A 19,515-nucleotide genomic window follows, 5' to 3' on the forward strand; every position below is an offset into this window, starting at 1 on the left:
GTTTCCAATCCTAGCCACCCACCTGACTTGCACGCTGGGCTCTAACCCTGGCCCCAACCATATGCTTGACCTGACCCCCTCAACCCAAATCACCCCCAGCCCCCACATGTTCCCAAACTCAGTGAGTGAATCCACAGGTGGTAAATGAGCAGATGAGGATTTTGTGCATTACAGTGTTTCTTATCTGCTTTCAACTGCACACAAGCACATGCCTGTTATAGTCCATCTCCTTTTAACTCTGCCCACATCACAGGATCTACAGGCAATGGATGCACCTCCCCAGCTGCCTGGTTCAAGATCATTTCCAACAGTTTTGTTCACTTTAGATACAACCAATGCCCAATCACTCAGGTTCAATCATCATCAGAACTTAACTTTATTTTAATTTATCCAACTCTTCCTTCACCTGGCTGTTGATGCACATGGAACAGGTAAAGGCTTGTAATGTGCAAGAGGGAATTGCAGATGCTGGTTTACACCAAAGATAGACACAAAACACTGGAGTAACTCAGCGGGACCAGCAGCATCTGTGTTTCTGAAGTCTGAAGAACGGTCTTGACCCAAAAAGTCACCCATCCCTTCTCTCCAGAAAGGCTTGTAATGATTGCTTTTGCATCCGATTTGTGTTTGATATGAACAGGTACTGAGAATTGTAATACTGAAGTACTATGGAACCTTTCTGCATACTTTTCTAATAGTATACCCAAGTACAAGTTTGAAGCATTCATGCTAAATGCAGTATAGCATCAATTTTCATCGAGATTGTTTACCCAATATCAGTCTTAATAATATACAATCACAACCATTGGTAGTTCTCTTTGCCTACTGTGACTCACTAAACTTCCGGTTTAAGTCTTCAAAACGTCATAAATATCTTTTGAAATTTGTTCTATTCTGTGTCTATTAATTTGGCCACACTTTGTTTTCAAAGCTTGCCCATAAATGATTGATCACCTGCCCCACAAACACTCATGATCTTGTATTGACCAGTGAACCCTGATTTAGTCTTGAAGTCAATCTAATTTATGCAATCATAATTCTCCTTTGTTCTAATGAACCAAACAGTACAGAATTCCTGAAGGATCACAACCAAAAATGTCACCTATCCATTTTCTCTAGAGATGATGCCTGACCCACTGAGTTACTCCAGCACTTTGTCTTTGTTTTTGTTAAGCCAGCATCTGCAGTTTCCTTGCACTGAAGACCTTCCTCTGAAAAAAACAACTGAAAGTTACAATTCCTAGATTAACTGCAGCAGCTTTGGTTTGTATGCCAAGGATACAAGTCCTTTTCCCGAAAATTTGCCGCTGTAACAACATGATAGCTTCTTCATAACAGCAACAGCATAAAAGCCATTCCTACCCATTTGCTTCAGATTGCTCTTAAATGCAAGTCTATGCACTTCTCTATGAATGTAAACTGTCTGGCACCATTTCCTGCCATCTCCAGATAGGTTGTAATTTCTCCAAACATAGATCAAAAGTGAAAACAGCTACTTTTGATTAAAGCAGAAACTGGTCATAACAGTGTTGTGACAGGACTTTCAATGTAATATAGAAAATCTTACCAATTTCTGATTCCTAATCCTAAATTTCTAGGTCTCGACAATTTAAAGTTTAGACTGTGACAACCTTTGAACTACAGCACTAGACATTTTCCTGTGGCAATAACCATGTTACAATAACATTTTTCAGAAACCATTCAATTAAAGTCTCGTTTTTGCACTCCCATAACAATATTCTGTGCAGGCAGGCTCACAATTTCTTTCAACTTTCACTGTTATTTGTTCTAAAAAAAACAACCATTTCCACACCTTCTAATAAGACAAAGTCTCATGGACTGACAACATACACCAATGTGTACGTGATTCCAAGGTAAACGAATCTCCTCTGCTTGCACGTGATCAATATCCCTCCATATCCCTGTGCCCATCTAAAAGCCTCGTAAACATCAGCATGACATTTGCTTCCACCAGCACATTCTAAACAGCCACCACTGTATTAAAAAAACGCCCTGTATATCTTTAAACTTTCCCCCTCTGACCTTAAAGCTATGCCATCTGGTTTTAGACTTTTGCACCCTGTCAACCCCATGTATACCTCCCAATTTTACATATTTCTGTCAGGTCTCCCCTCAACCTACACTCCCACAACAAAAAACAATCCAAGTTTGACAACCGCTCCTTATAGCCAATAGCCTCTAATCCAGCCAGCGTTCTGGTAAATATCTCTCCAAAACCTCCACATTCTTCTTGTAATTGGTACATTTGAGACTAAAAATATTATGAAAAATGCTCATCTTTTTTATTCTGAATCCCTTAGGCTCAACAATCTGCAAAAACTTGGACTTTGTAAACAGCAAACGAATTGCATTCACTAGTAAACTATAAAAGCTGGCATCAAAACGCTTCAGATCTTGTTTTCCTAATCAAAACCAAATAGTGCTAATTATAGGTACACTGGCATCCATTAACAATGATTGAAACAGGCAGACTCACCATTAAAACAGAAGAATCTTCAGACAGCAATCCAGAAAGTTGAGTTTAAATTACAATTGACTACGTCATTTGACTGAAATCAGATTGAAAAATTGAAATACAGCCTTTGCCTTAATTATCCATCATGGAATTTCAATTGGATTACGCAGCTCATCTCTGAATGTTCACGTTTCTTCCCTTTGAACCATTGAATTTGTACAATAACAGTTGCTGCCTTAATACTGATACATCCACCAATAATTCTACCAATATATTATTTCTCCTCTGGTCTTTCCCTGTGGGTCAGAGATGACTTGGTTCCATTCCGTTCTTTTGTCTACCCGCCACTAGCCACGCCAACCCCCAACATAAATCCTCAGCCAAACTGCAAATATTTACACCAAATTCAATAATTTGCTTGAATTTCCTATTATATTGTATTTGAAATAAATGCATCATTATTTCTGAAACTTGCTATGCAATATTCCATAACTGCATCTAACATGCTTGAAAAAAAAGAACATTTTCTGGGCAGTGCATGGGGATATGCAAAATGATGGGATGAAAGAAAAAGCAAAAGAATCAATGTGTTGGAAGGAATTGCAGATGCTGGTTTAAATCGAAGATGGACACAAAATGCTGGAGTAACTCAGCGGGACAGGCAGCATCTCTGGATAGAAGGAATAAGTGACGTTTTGGGTCGAGCAAAATAAACAAGTTCTGTTTCCCTGAATTATGAATTACTGCTGACCAGTTCAATCACATGCAAGATGGTTGTATAAAGAAAGTAGTGTGGCTGTTTGGTAAAAGTCCTCAAATCTAATTTAAACAAGACGTTTGATGTGAATCAGTCAGTTGATCTAGAAATGAGCTGCAGCGGATGCAACTAAAACAGGAAATTACTGACCTCAAAAGACAGATGTTTTAACGATGGAAAGCAATCCGATAAACAAAGGAAGAAATTACAGTCTGGAAGTTCACACAGTTAACCAAGTTTACACAGATCATTAAGATCATGTTGTGGCATTATGTTTGATAGAATAGACCCTCGGTGTTCAACAGATCAAAGGTTGCTGCAGGATATCACATCTGACTGTGACAGGCCATCAATTTAACAAACTTTATGAAAGCCCTTACACAGAGCCATTTTACATGCTCATGCTATGATATGAAGTGGACTCTGAAATTACATAGTCCATTAACTACCACAGTTATCAAACTTGCTCACCCTTTGAGAATGAGTTGCAATCAATGATGCTTTAGCAAACCTGACTGGTGTTCCAAAGTAGGCAATGCATATAATGTCAAAATATTAGGTGATAAAACTACAAACATAGTTTAATTAAAAAATATTAAGCAACAGTATTTCCAAAATATAGTCAACATTAATTATACATTGAAAGTTTTTTGCTAGTTAAACATTAATTGACAGAGTTAAACTATAGTTGCTTATTAACTTCTACAACAGGGACTGACCATAGTTTATTTCCAAAATTGTGACATGTTTGAGTGCAAACTACAAGGTAGTTTGAAAGCCAGATATTCAATGGTTGGGTATAGAATATTTTTTCATCGGTAATGGCATTCAGAGATATTCCAATAGATGGATGGTTTGGGAAAGTAAATACGTTTTGTTTACCCAAAGACTTTAACTTGTAAACCTCAGTGACCCAAAGAAATAAATAACCCAGTCAAGAAATTGCTTATAACTAATTCTTCAGCAACATCATCAAAACCATGCACCCGGCATTGTACATATGGTTTAAATTTTACAGTTTCAGCATTATCTGCTTACTCTCATATTCCATGCCAGAATCTATATATGCATGAGTCTCATTATGAATTTTAAGTTTATCTGTCAATCTACACCAGTTTTGCTATCCTCAGAGTGGCGGGGTTTATGAAGCAGTTCAGTTCCCTGCTCAAAAGTCACAAGATTCAAAAAAGTTTGAGACCAAATACTACAGCCATTAGTTGCACATGATGATCGCATGATTCTGTAGTGTAACACAGTCCAGCTGTTTCTGTCACGGATGAAAGACATCTCCACCTTAAAAGTAGAGTTTGCCCATTAATCCACTCCACATTTATTGCGTACAAGAGCAATTTTCACTTTTGTCAATGATTAAGTGAATTTAACAACCCATGAACCATCACCTTTCTCTTTAAGTTATTGATCAATTCCATTTCTAGATTTAGAAGTGCTATAGTTCTTCTGAGGCAGTCTCTTGGGATTAAGGAAAATTGACTACTGCTCTGATTTTTGTAACTTCCGAGGTGGCTACTGCAGATACTTCCAGAGATGAAGCAGGTGAGTGGGTAGTTTGAGAGTTGCTGTCCAGCATTGGCAGGGCTTGTGTGTGTTTGACACGGACTCAGGATTCTAAATATTATACTCTCCACTTTGTGTGGCCATTTCTAGGATAAGTAAGGATACTGCATTCTTCAAAGAGCCAAATACATCTCTCCCTCTCTCTCTATACCCATGACTACTGCTAGACACAGCTCCAAGTCCATTTTTAAGTTTGCAGACAATACCAACATAGTTGAAGGAATAAAGGGGAAACAATTAGGCAGAATACAGGAGGAGGATTGAAAATCTTATTGAATTATGCTCTCAACATTAGCAGAACAAAGGGGATAATTATTCACTTTGGGAGGGGAAAACGGAGGATCCATGAACCAGTGTTCATCAAGGGGACGATGGTGGAGAGTAACAGCTTCAAGTTCCTGGGTGTACATACCTCTGAAGATCTGTCCTGGGCATAGCACATTGATGAATTGATAAATAAATTGCATCAATGCCTCCATTTCCTTGGAAGATTGAGGAGATTTGGTATGTTAAGGAATACGCCATTAAACTTCGACAGATCTATAGCACACTGACTGGTTGCATTACTGCCTGGTTTGGGAACTTGAATGCCCCAGGAATGAAGGTGGCTGCAGAAAATGGTAGATATTGTCTAATCTATCATGGGTGCTGATCTCCCCACCATCAAAGCCACCTCAAAGGCCACAAAAGCAGAAGGTGACGTTGCCACAAAAAGGCAACTATAATGAAAGACCTGGACCACCCTGGCCATGCTTTCATCTTGTCATTAACATCAGGAAAAAAAATACAGAAGCCTGAAGACTATAATCTCCAGTTTCAAAAACAGTTTCATTCCAGCAACCATCTGGTTCTTGAACACAGACAACACTAACCACAATCCTACCTCAGCAACTGTGATCTACAATAGACTTTGTTTTGGTTGCATTGCAGACTTTCATTTTGCACTATAAATGGGCCAATTACCTAGCAGTACTGATTATTAATTTATTATTGATTTTTGAATTTAATGGAACTCCAAAGCTGCAGCAAGTCAGAATTTCATTGTTTCATTGCTGGTACTTAAGACAATTAAATATGATTCCTGACATCCTTAAATCTTTTCAGCTATCTGCTTGATAATTTCTTTCCAAAGCAGAGCATGGCATCAGGTTTGGGACTTTCATGCTGGGCATGTGAATGAGATCACTGGGGATCTAAAATGAAAATGATGGAAAAACCTAGTGGTCAGGCTGCAGCTATGGAAAGAGAATGTGGCATTTCAGATTTTGTGACTCTTTGTCAGAACTCATGAGGATTCTATAACCTGCAGTATTGACTTTGTGTCGCTTCCCACAGATACAAACCAGCCTGTTCTTATCTCAGTATTTTTTGGTTTTGATTTTTTTGGCTTAGATTTCTAGCATCTGCAATATTTTGATTTTCAGTGCTGGGGATGTTGACATTGGAAAGGAGAATGATGCTGGTTTGGCCATTCCTCAATGTATAAACTGCATTGGTGCCCACTCTATGTCGCCCTGCTCTCACAACAAAAAAAATGCAGGAATCTCCACTGACTGGTACACCACAAATTCCACCCCAGGTCCATGATCTTGATGTTCAAATCCAGTTTTCTTTAAGTAATCAAAGGCTTGGTTGACACTTGGAGGTGCCAGTAAATTTCATTTCCAAGATTATCATAACCATTATTGGTGAGCAACAAAATGTCATGGGCACTGGTTGTTGCTTCATTTTTCTTGGAGTTGGTATGTGGTGAAGATCATGTCCACTGTTTCACTGGATGGATGTAATATTCACACGGGGAAAAGATAATTGTGGAAGACCTATATTTGGCACCATTTGAAGGTGAATAGCAGGCAGCAGAAACCACCACTTCCCTGTTCTCATTTTGTTGTTACCATCTCAGGCTAGTCTTCCTTCCTGGAAATTATGATCCCAGCAATGGAGCTCCAGACATATCATCCTCCTCCAATGTGGAAAATGAGATTGTGGTTTTGTGTATGAAGCTTTTCATTTCTGCTCCAGTGTAGCAACCCATGAACTAATGGAATTAACTATTTGGTATATTTGCTGATATCAATGATATGAACTAATTCACAAAAAAAATATTGCATTTAAATAAAACATATCAATTTACTTCAAATTCATTTTCTCCAAAATCACTGACTTTAAATTCCATTCTATGTTAAACAAGGCTGCATCATTGCCTCGATACATTCCACAAACTTTCCAAATTAGCATCATGGTTAAGTTCTACAGTGTGTACATTATACATGGACTTAATACTTCTTATGTCTTGAAATAGAATCTCACTTTGCAAATTTCAACAGGAAATCCCCCAACAACTTTAGTCCAAGCAGTGGACTGAAAAAGAGTTAATTTTAAAGCCTTATTAAAAAGTTTAAAGTTGAACGTCGAGTTCTACAACTAATTCTCTACAAATCAAGTTAGCAATTCATGCTATTTTTTAAAATTAAACTCTATGAACTTGTAATGCACCATCCCAACTTCATGTGCAAAAAAAAAATAAGCAAAATATTGATGTAGTTAGATTGCACTTGATAAAATGTACTATTCAGAAAGACACTAATGGTTAGTTGATGGTATTTAAAAAAAAGGAGTTACAACATTTATAATACAGCACATAATGTAAAATTATTTATTGGTGGCAAAGGAAACCCACATAATCTATCTATCTATCTATCTATCTATCTATCTATATACTACTAAAACTCAGATCTTGTGTTATATATATATATAACACTGATGTCGGCTGAATACGGCAATTCCGGCAAAACGGTGAACCGTAGCGCCACGATTTTTGTACCGCCTTAATCAGCATGCGGTTCGCTGCTGGAAAATGATATTTTTATTTAATTCGGACGCATATTTTTTAAGTTACAGAGGTTTAAAAGTGCTGCCCCCCTGATTTATCGAAGTTTTGACAGAAGGGGGGCGCTGCGGTGCGGATTGTGATGTCACAATGCCCCTGTGAGATGGACTCGAGCTGACCCCCCTTCCCCCCCCCCAGCGGTATTCAGCGTGTGACGTCACAATGCCCCTGTGCTACATTGTTGCGAAGAGCTGTCAAGTCAAGTCCATTTTATTTGTATAGCACATTTAAAAACAACCCACGTTGACCAAAGTGCTGTACATCTGATTAGGTACTAAGGAAAAAATGAAACATACAGTGGCACGCAAACAGTTCACAGCGCCTCCTCAATGAGCCTCAAACGCTAGGGAGTAGAAATAGGTTTTGAGCCTGGACTTAAAGGAGTCGATGGAGGGGGCAGTTCTGATGGGGAGAGGGATGCTCTTTCCACCCTCCCCCTCTCTCCCTCCCCCCTCCCCCCTTTCCCCCCTCCCCCCTTTCCGCCCTCCCCTTCCACCCTCCCCTCCCCTCCCCCCTCCCTCCCCCTTCCCTCCCCCCACTCCCCTTCCCCCTTCCCCCTCCCCTCCTCCCTCCACACCTCCCTCCTCCCCCCCTCCCCCTTCCCTCCCTCCCCTTCTCCCGGTTACAATGTAAACCCTACGAGGACGGGCACAATGGGGAAAGAGGGGTACTGGGAAAAGGGGAGGTCCCCCTCCCTCCGCCCTTCCCCTCCCCCCTCCCTCCCCCTCCCCCTCTCTCCCTCCCCCTCCCCCTCTCTCCCTCCCCCCTTCCCCCCCTCCCCTTCCCCCCCTCCCCTCCCCTACCCCCTCCCTCCCCCTCCCCTCCTCCCTCCACACCTCTCTCTCTCCCCCTTCCCTCCCTCCCCTCCTCCCGGTTACAATGGAAACCCTACGAGGACGGGCCCAACGGGCACACTTGAGATGGGTGCTACAGTGAGAAGCACTATGTGACCGCGAATGTTTCAAAACAAGCACTTAAAAAGCACTTATCTCTTTTTAAAGTATATTTTTTTATTGCAAGTCACTTAACATACACAGATCAGCATTGGGCCCATATGCTCGTGGGCCACCGGGGCAAGTGTTTCGAAAAAAGCACTGAGAGTGTGTATGGGGAGAGAGAGAATGGGGGGGGGGGGGCCTGTGAATGGGGACTGGGGACAACAGGGGTCGTTGCGGAGGGGGCTTGGTGGTGGGGGAAAGAGGGGTACTGGGAAAAGGGGAGGTCCCACTTCCCCCATCAACCCCTTCCTCCCCCCTCCTTCCCACCTCCATCCCCACTCCCTCCCCCCCTCCCTCCCCCCTCAATCCCAACCTCCATCACCACTCAGCCCCTAACTCCCCCCCTCCCTCCTTCCCTCCATCCCACCCTCCCCCACTCCCTCCCCCCTCCCTCCACCATTCCATCCCTCTCCCCCTCCCCCCTCCTTCCACCATCCCTCCACCCCTCCCGGTTACAATGGAAACCCTACAGGGACGGGCCCAACGGGGAAAGAGGGGTACTGGGAAAAGGGGAGATCCCCCTCCCTCCCTCCCCCCCCTCTCCCCCTCCCTCCCCCTACCCCTTCACTCCCCCCTTCCCCCCTCCCCTCCCTCCCCCCTCCTCCCTCCCTCCCCCTTCCCTCCCTCCCCTCCTCCCGGTTACAATGGAAACCCTACGAGGACGGGCCCAACGGGGAAAGAGGGGTACTGGGAAAAGGGGAGATCCCCCTCCCTCCCTCCCCCCTCACTCCCCCTTACCTCCCCCCTACCCCCCTCCCTCCCCTCTCCCTCCCTCCTCCCCCCTTCCCCCCCTCCCCCTCCCCCCCCTCCCCTCCCCCTCCCCTCCCCTCCTCCCTCCACACCTCCCTCCCTCCCCCTCCCCTCCTCCCGGTTACAATGGAAACCCTACGAGCACGGGCCCAATGGGGAAAGAGGGGTACTGGGAAAAGGGGAGGTCCCCCTCCCTCCCCCCTCACTCCCTTCTCCCTCCCCCCTCCCTCCCCCTCCCCTTCCCCCCTCCCTCCCCTTCCCCCCTCCCCTCCCTCCCCCTCCCCCCTACCCCCTTCCCTCCCCTCTCCCTCCCTCCCTTCCCCCCTCCCCTCCCCCCCTCCCTCCCCCCCTCCCTCCCCCTCCCCTCCCCCCTCCACACCTCCCTACTCCCTCCCTCCCCCTTCCCTACCCCCACTCCCCTCCCGGTTACAATGGAAACCCTACGAGGACGGGCCCAACGGGCACACTTGTTCTAGTATACTATTAAAACTCAGATCTTGTGAATATATATATATATATTTTTTGGGTTTGACCTGAATATATCGTATGTTTATTTATTCGTAACAGCGATTGCGGCAAAACGGTGAACCGTAACGCGACGGTTTTCGCACCGCCTTAATCGCCAACCTCCCGAACGATCGGCCGTGATATTTTCATTTATTTTGGTCGCGTGTTTTTTAAGTTACAGAGGTTTTAAAGCGCTGACCCCCCCCTTTTCAGGGGGGCGCTGCGGTGCAGATTCAGTCTTCAGCTTGTGACGGCTACATTGTTTCGAAAAGTTTCCAAGTAGTCTTTTTTGTTATTGCAAGTCAAGTCAAGTCAAGTCAAGTCAGTTTTATTTGTATAGCACATTTAAAAACAACCCACGTTGACCAAAGTGCTGCACATCTGATTAGGAAAAAAAAAAAAAGACAGTTATAGTGGTCACTTGACAGACACAGATCAGGAGGACGGGCCCAACGGGCACACTTGGAGAGTAAGAGTGGGGCTGGGGGAGGAGAGAATGGGGGGTGTGGGGACGGGCCCAACGGGCCCGCTTTGCAGGTTACAGAGGTTTTAAAGCGCTGCCCCCCCCCCCCTTTTCAGGGGGGCGCTGCGGTGCGGATTTAGTCTTCAGCCTGTGATGTCACAATGCCCCTGTGAGATGAGCTCGAGCTGACCCCCCTTCCCCCCCCCACCGCGGTATTCAGCGTGTGACGTCACAATGGACAAGCAGCTGCTATTGGGTGTTTAATCTTTACAGAGGTTTTAAATTTACTTTTTTTTTTCTGGCCTTTTTTTTTCAAGGTCGTGAGAAGCACTAAATGACCGCGAATGTAGCAAAAACAGCACTTTAAACCACTGTTTTCAAGTAGTCTTTTTTATTGCAAGTCACTTAACATACACAGATCAGCATGGGGCCTCTATGCTCGTGGGCCACCGGGGCAAGTGTTGCGAAACAGCACTTGGAGTGTGTCTGGGGGAGAGAGAGAATGGGGGGGGGGTCTGAGAATGGGGACTGGGGAGGGGGACAACAGGGGTCGTTGCGGAGGGGGCTTGGTGGTGGGGGAAAGAGGGGTACTGGGAAAATGGGAGGTCCCCCTTCACCCCTCAACCCCTTCCTTCCCACCTCCATCCCCAATCCCTCCCCCCCTCCTCCCCCTCCCTCCCCCCTCCCTCCCCACCTCCCTCAACCCTCCCCCCTAACTCCCCCCCTCCCTCCTTCCCTCCATCCCTCCCTCCCCCAATCCCTCCACCCTTCCATCCCTCTCCCCCTCCCCCCTCCTTCCACCCTCCCTCCCCCCTCCCGGTTACAATAGAAACCCAACGGGGGAAAAGGGGTACTGGGAAAAGGGGAGGTCCCCCTCCCTCCCCCTTCCACCCTCCCTCCCTCCCTCCCCCTTCCACCCTCCCTCCCCCTTCCACCCTCCCTCCCCCTTCCACCCTCCCTCCCCCTTCCACCCTCCCTCCCCGTTCCACCCTCCCTCCCCCTCCCCCCCCCCCTATACCGCTCCCTCCCCTCTCCCCCCTTCCCCCCTCCACTCCCCCCTCCCTCCCCCTCCCCTCCTCACCTCCCTCCTCCTTCCCTCCCTCCCCTCCTCCCGGTTACAATGGAAACCCTACGAGGACGGGCCCAACGGGCACACTTGTGCTAGTATAGATTAAAATTCATACATTTGAAAAAAAAGGAATGCAAATTATAAACAGGAAGTGTCTATGTGTGCAGTCGATTCATAATCTGGATCTTAATGTCTCGTTTCCTTTCCCAAAGGACCTCCACTGCAGTACAATTTCATTATATATTGTTAATGCTCTGGTTGACTCTGCTGGGGATCACCATAAAACCCAATGGTCTCTATGTATACTTTCCAGCAGGAAATTGCACAACAGTGATTAGCAATAGGAATGCAAGCAGATGTTTATCAAGCTTAAACATCTCAAGTTAAACTATGCATCCCACTCAGTGGATTTTAAGTTTGGCAACAGCATATATTCAGTATCATTTGTTCCATGGTATGACCCCAATGAACCTGTACAGATGGGATGCAGTTACCAGTTTCCGTCCACATATTTTAACCATTTATGGTCAAATTATCTTTCGACTGTCCTCCAGATTCAAGGACAGTCCATTTCACTCCAGTTCAATGGGTTCCAGGGTGATTGATAAGGCCAAAGTGGCACTAGAAACTGCCTTCAATGAGGTAGGTTATCCATAATAGAGTAGATAGTTTATAGAAGGTGGTACACCATTTCTTCAGCCTTTATGATGCATGATTCAAATGAATGAACTTCAATGTCATCCCAAATATTCCCCCTCCTTGGGCCAGAGATTCCCATAAGTCAGTGAGGATATGATATTTGTTCAAGGCTTTGAGAACATCCTTGAACCATTTCCTGTCCACCTGGTAATCTGTGTTTTGGGAATCTGGCATGGAAATGACATGGTCTGTTCACTGGAGCCATCTGTATGAAACAATGCTTTGATTATTCTTCCAGTGCACAAATAGCAGTGGAAGTAGCACTCTTGCGATTTGAGAGCCACCTGCTATGTAGTCCATGATTCAGAAGTGTTCCGGAAGACAGGGAGACCATGCGTTTTGTCTGAAGCCTTTACTCTATAGTTTAGTTTATTAGTGTCAGTGCATTTTAAATAGAAGCATACAATGATGAAACAGTCCCTTTTGCCTATCAAGTTAACACTGACCCTCAATCACCCATTTTACAATAATTCTACATTAATTGCTTCTTTAAATTTCCCCACATCCTCTTAAGGTCCTTTCAGATTCTACTACTCAAACTTGTGGCAATTTACTGGCCAATCTTTGGGATTTAAGGAAACCAAAGCACCCAGAGGAAACCAACACTGTCACAGGGAGAATTTACAAACTACACACAGACAGACTCCTCTCAAGACCAGAGTGAAAGAACATAAATAAAAGACATCAATAAAAACATTAATGCTACAGGAAGAGCATTCTTTGTGCTTGAAATGATTAGAAAATGAAATTCATGACAGTGAGATGACAGTAAGAACATTAAACAAATTTCCTTGACAAAAGTTGTTTTGATACAGTTTGAGAGCTAAATGGTGATGTAGGGTCAGGAGGGATAGTTAAAGTCTGCTGAAGCAGCGTGATTCATGACATTCAGAAACAAAGGATTACAGGGGGAAAATGCCCACTTAAAGTTACATTCTTAATTCTTTGGTATTTTGAAAGGTGCAACAAACCCATTATAAATTATCATTCATACATTTTCAATGACCACCACAGAAGGTAGTCGGATTCACTCCACATAGTATCAAGATCAACATCAAAGAATATAGCAATGCTATAGGACTGGACAACAGCCATTACAGTAAAAAAAAATTAAATGCTGAAAGTACTCAGTAGATCAAACAGCATCTGTGGAGACAAAAGGGATGTGTCGATGCTTTGGGCCAAGACCCTGTGCACCATTCTGCTGAATACTAGCAAGCCAGAATCTTTCCACTTATTGCCCAAGTTGTACTAACATATTCCCTTACTAGGAATTCCACCAGCACCGTACATGTGTGATCCACATTAGATGTCGTACAAAGTAACAAACTACTCACGATAAATGTCAGAATTCAATAAAAATACCTCCAGTAATGTCCAAGAAAAGCCATTTGGAGAATCAAATGTATTTTGCATTTATTTCTCCCTTTATTATATTTGAAAACTTGAAACAGAAGATATTAACTAGAATGGGGCATATAAAAACATGTCCCACTGAGTCCACGGCCCACAGTTCACACCGACCAGCGATCCCTACACACTTACACTATCCTACACACACTAGGGACAATTTACAACGATACCAAGACAATTAACCTACAAGCCTTTACGTCTTTGGTGTGTGGGAGGAAACCGGAGATCCCGGAGAAAACCCACGCTGGTCATGGGGAGAACATATAAACTCCATACAGACAAGCACCCGTAGTCAGGATTGAATCCGGGTCTCTGGCGTTGTAAGGCAGCAACGCTACCACTGTGCTACTGGGCTGCCCTCTAACAAAATTTCATGTAAAGAAATTCTTACATGTGCCTCAATTACACCAAGCTCCACTTTTTAGAATATGGAAAAACAAATTAAGATGGACAACAATGAAATTTAATCCATATTATAGCACCATCACGAAGCCCATAGCTAAACAGCTCAATATGATTTCTTTGTGATGCTCAAGTTACCAATATATACTGAACCAACAAGTCTGGTCATTGTAATCTTGCGAAACAATTGATAACCTCCAACATTCCATACACAGCTACTTACTCATACATTCCACATCGGGATCTCCCCAGAAAAATTCTTGGCAGTCACTGCAAGTCCGTCCTCCAAATCCAGCCAGGCATTGACACTGCCCTGTAAACTGGGGAAAATATACCATATTCAATTGATATTCATTATTTTTAATTAATGGAAGACAAGGAGATCAAAATGTAAACTGTGCAAACAACCCTCCAATTTTATCTAACACTTAAGATGAACAAAATAAACTTTCAATGGTGGGCGCATTCTTTGGAGCAAATCTTGCTGATTGAAACAGACCTTTAGCTTACATGTTAACAAAATAAGAGATCAGCCATTTAATAATGAAAAGAAGAATTTCTTCTGACTGGCTTCCAAATCTTTGGAATTCTCTAAATGAGGGAGCTATTGGGGCATAAACATTAAATATGCCTCATGAAATAGATTTCTCACACTAAACAGGAATTCGGCCTCTTGATTATGGAGCATGAAGAGGTGAAGTCACAGAAAATTCCTATCCTTGGATCTTGTCCTGTATTCATTTCAAGATATTTGCCAATAAAAGTTGTTTTTCCAAAAGCACTTGGAATTCCAGGCTTGAAAGAGGCACAGAATGCAAGAATAACTTAGTCATGACAAACCTTTACAGCTCATTGGTTTGTGACCAATTGACTTTTCTACCTTGTATCTTTGCTAAACAGTAACATCCAGAAGGAGGTGTAAAGAGGGGCATGAAGATACTAAACATGATTCCAGGGATGAGGGTTATTAAGTGGATAGAAGTGAGGAGACATACATTATCTATTTGTAACAGAGAAGGCTGTACAAGGGATCTAAAATAGGTATTTAAAATCAGTTTGGATGTGAGCCAAGAGAAACTGTTACAATTGACAGAGGGGTCAAGAACAATGAAAGTAACATCAATAGGTCCGACATTACTTCTTTCAAAATAAATACAGAGAATGATTGAAGCCTTGGATGGTATGGGTGGTGGCTTAAACTGAGACGTTGAAATGCTATTTCATCAAATATCTGAAATCAAAGAATTTGCAGCGATGGGGAAGAGAATGTTGAAGCGTGGTGAGTACTTGGATTGCCTTTGGACCAAGGGAGTAAGGACTTCATGGTCAAAATCTTGCGCTTCTGTGTCACAAACATTCCATGACCATTGAAGCAGCAAATTTTCTACAATAAACTGGAGTTTTACAATTAGTTCTTAAGCTTTCCTTCTCTTCAATCCCGCTCCCAATCATTGGGCAGCACCATAAATGACCAATTACTTTAGCTTACATTTTACAACTTAGCACAGGAATCCCATGCTGGCTTGGGTTTCTCCATGCAAAGGAAACCGACTAAGCTGCCACATGGATGTGGATAGTTTGGCCAGTGATCAACCCAAACTCCCCTCTTAAAGACAGATGGAGTAAACAAAAAACCTTGCATTTATTTGGAACCTGCACATCCCTTTCAGGATGTCATAGTGCCTGAGAACCAATTAAGTCCGTTTTCAATACATACACACGTAAAAGATTTGCAAAATATACTTTATGGCCTAACTTTAAATATTTACTATTTTTGTTAGAAAATTGTATCAATGACATTTAAGTGTATTTGTTCTGTGGCCCCTCAAGAGACAGATAATGAAAAAATAATGACCTTTTTCATAAAGTACTTTCTAAGGTCCCAAAGGAAATTGTGATCGACTTCAGGAAGCGAAACAGCACACACACACACACACACATGTACACATTGACAGCATTGAAGTCGAGGTGGTCAAAAGCTTCAAATTCTTAGGAATAAAAAGGCTCCTTAGAATGCTTAGAAAGTTCGGCATAGAAAGCATTTTATCAGGATAAATCACTGCATGGTTTGGGAATAGCTCCATCCAAGACTGCAAGAAAATGCAGAGAGTTGTGGATGTAGCTGAGGCATCATGCAAATCACCCTCTCTTCCATGGAATCCATCTACACTTCACCCAGCCTTGGCAAGGCCACTAGCATAATCAAGGACTAGTTTTACCCTGGTCACTCCCTCTCCCTCCCCCTCTCTCTTCAGGCAAGAAGTACAGAGGTTTGTAAGCACACACCAGTTTCTTCCCAGCTGTTGTCAGGTCACTAAACTCTCACCAGCTAGAGTGTGATCTTTACTTCCCGTCTAACTCATTAGAGCCTTTTAAACTTCTTTAATCGGGTTTTATCTAGCACCAAATGTTATACCTTTTATCCTTTACCTGTACACGGCTTCATTGTAATTATATGTAGTCTTTGTTGGCTGGATAGCACACAAACAAAAGCTTTTCTCAGTACCACAGTACACGTGACAATAATAAGCTAAATAGTTTTTTTCAATAAAGAAATGCTCTCACCTCATTACAAGATGCTGCACGCGAGTGAACTTCATTGCAATTGCAGAGATCACAGCCTGTTCCACTTGCCAGCTTCCAGGTATTAGGTGCGCAGTGATCACATGTCAAACCAACCACATTGGAAAGACAAGGACATTGACCAGTGGTTTGATTGCAATGGCATTCATCTGCAGATGGGCACTGGGCCTGTATTGTGCCCAAGTTATTACAGACACACTCTAAAAATTAAATAAGACACACACTTATTACTTAAAATCATATAAACTATACACAACTATGCTAATGAGTTAATATTCTGAATATTAAAAAAATATATCATCAGGCTCAATGAAAATAAAGCATACTTTGCATAAGTTTTTTTTGACAATGTGGTGGTAAATTCAACTTGGCAATGGAAATCTGCACCTTGAAGTTCTATTCCAGATTTGATGAAATAATACAAACTTACGTCCCATGCAGATTAGCAAATGATATTAAATGGCAGTACTAATCATAATCATACTTCATTAGTCAAGTATGTTTTGCAATATACGAGGAATTTGATTTGCCATACAGTTGTTTATTTTACCAATAAAAAGCACCAAGACACACAAAATACATTTTAACATAAACATCCACCACAGCGACTCCTCCATATTCCTCACTGTGATGGAAGGCGAAAAAAAAAGTTCAATCTCTTCCCTTCATTGTTCTCCCGTTGTCAGGGGCCTCGAGCCTTCCGTTGACAGGGCGATCTTGGCTCCCGTAGCCGGGGAGCGGGCCCTCTGCGTCGGGGCGATCATGCTCCCGCATCGGGGGGGATCTCAGCTCCCCCGCGCCGGGTGATTGGACCCCGGGTCGGGGCCGGTCGAACCTGCTGCGACTTGAGCTTCCCGACATCAATCTCTACCCGAGACTGCAAGCTCCTCCATGGTGAAATCCGCAGACCGCTTGGAGCGTCGATCCTAGGCAAGGGATTGCAGGCTCCGATGTTAAGTCCACGGCCCCGCAGTGGGGCTCAAAGTCAGTCTCGAGCAAGGCCGTCAGCTCCATGATGTTGGGCCGCAGAGCGACTGGAGATACAATCTTGAAAACAATCGCATCTCCGGCAAGGTAAGAGATTGAAAAAAAAAAATCCCCTAGCGCCCCCACCCCACATAAAACAAACCAGAACATTAACACATACTTTTTAAAACGCACTGAAAATAACAAAAAAGACAAAAAGACGGACAGACTCTTGGCGAAGCTGCCATTGCTGATGGCACCAGTAGAGCATAAATAATACCCATCATTCAATAATCAGCAAAAACAAAGTGACACTATTCAACTGAGGAGTCCTTTGTGCAAAGACCGTACTTCAAAAGTAGTTGACACAATGTGAAATTCTATCTTGTAAACTGATATTATTTGGGAAAAAGAACAAAGACCCATAATGGAGTGAAATCATTCATTATTCTGCAGAGAAAGTCAGGGTTAATACAGAGCTATAAAGCCAACGGCTACTTTTTTAAAAATAAATCCAAAATACTGATCCACCTTAAAATCCCAAACAAATTACGACCAATTTGTTATTGAGGCTAGTTAAACTGACACATAAAAACCATTTGCTTGAGTGGTTTCATCTCATTCTAATGTTACAACCTCCTTCCGCTCTACTCCCTAGTTTATATCCTGGGGGTTTTAGTTGGTGCACTGTGGCCCCTTTGCTCTTTTCCCACAATGGTCACAGATCCTGTCGTCCATTCTGCTCTGAATTACAGATTGCAATTCTATGTTCATTCAGATTCTTACCGTGCAACTCCGCTTTAAAGGAAAGAGAATGGACACACAAATAGAAATTAATTTAATCTGAAAAATGACTAAATCTCAATTGCTGCTGGTGAACAGTAACTCCAGCTATTCATTTTAATTACTTTGTTCTTGAATCAAAGGATGCCCAGAAATCCCTCAATTGCCTTTGACTAGTTAAACAAAAACAATCAATTACTGCAGAATTATCGGCAGGAGGGCCACTGCCCAGGAATGCTTTCAAATATTTTACCATTGTACTGAGATTTTAAAATCATCGATGTTTATTGTCAACCAAGTTAACATTTGCCAAGGAATGTGCAATCCCAGGGAACAAACATATTGATCAGGTGATAAAAATCAAAGGAATGCTGTGAATCTGACCTAAGGGGGTGAAAAGTTATCCTCACACCATTGGGAAATTCAGATGAATTTAACAAGGATAATTAAAAACACCGTTATAAAAAGATATCAAAAGATGATAAAACTACAAGAGGTACATATTTGGAGCATCTTCACGGCTAGTTTTTGTTTAATTAATGAGGGTGGTTTTATTACGTCAATTTTAACAGCAAGAACTACTAAATGTTAACTATCAGGCGAGCTGATTCCCCCCCATGCCATTTATTCTAACACCTGCTGTGTTGAAGATTATCCAGAGAACAAAGGACAGGATATCAAAAACACAAGACTGGGTGTTACCTTACATTTCACTCAAGAGAAAAAGACTAGCATTTAAAAGGAGTTTCTCTCAATCTCTGAACGCTTAATGTGCATTGTAGGTAAGGAAAGGCAGCAGGCAGCTAGCAAACCAACACTGCGATGTAATCATCAAATGGAAATTCAATTTTAAGTGATGTTTAACTGAAAGAATTCACACATTCCTTAAAGGAGAAGCTTGGGATCTTTTATCTTCTATCTTCATCTCAGAGGGTAAATGAAAAGCCTCTATTTACCATCTTAAATGAAAGACGAAACATCTCGCAATGCTGCATTCTCAGCACAGCACTATTTTTTTGTGTTTATGCCTCAGGACTAGAGCATGTGAACAACCTTCAAAAGATTGATATAGCTGTGAAGCATACCAAGTGAAGGAAAATCAACATCTAAAAGAGAAGTATTATTGGAAACCATATTTAGTTCCTAGCCATCCACAACCTGAACTCAAGTGATGAAATAATCAA

At 42.8% G+C, this 19,515-nt stretch overlaps 1 protein-coding gene across 1 annotated transcript in view; it reads right to left on the minus strand.

The window, feature by feature from the left end:
- Positions 1-19,515, minus strand: part of lamb1a (laminin, beta 1a) — a 70,890-nt gene that overhangs the window by 20,720 nt on the left and 30,655 nt on the right. Inside the window, exons 22-23 of the mRNA XM_078419855.1 lie at positions 16,565-16,782; positions 14,223-14,319 (exon numbers count right to left, since the gene is read on the minus strand). Of these exons, the coding sequence (XP_078275981.1) occupies positions 14,223-14,319; positions 16,565-16,782 (315 nt within the window). The remainder of the gene's footprint in view (positions 1-14,222; positions 14,320-16,564; positions 16,783-19,515) is intronic.

The sequence above is a fragment of the Rhinoraja longicauda genome, chromosome 23 (genome assembly GCF_053455715.1).
Source record: "Rhinoraja longicauda isolate Sanriku21f chromosome 23, sRhiLon1.1, whole genome shotgun sequence".
NCBI classification, from domain to species: Eukaryota; Metazoa; Chordata; class Chondrichthyes; order Rajiformes; family Arhynchobatidae; genus Rhinoraja; species Rhinoraja longicauda.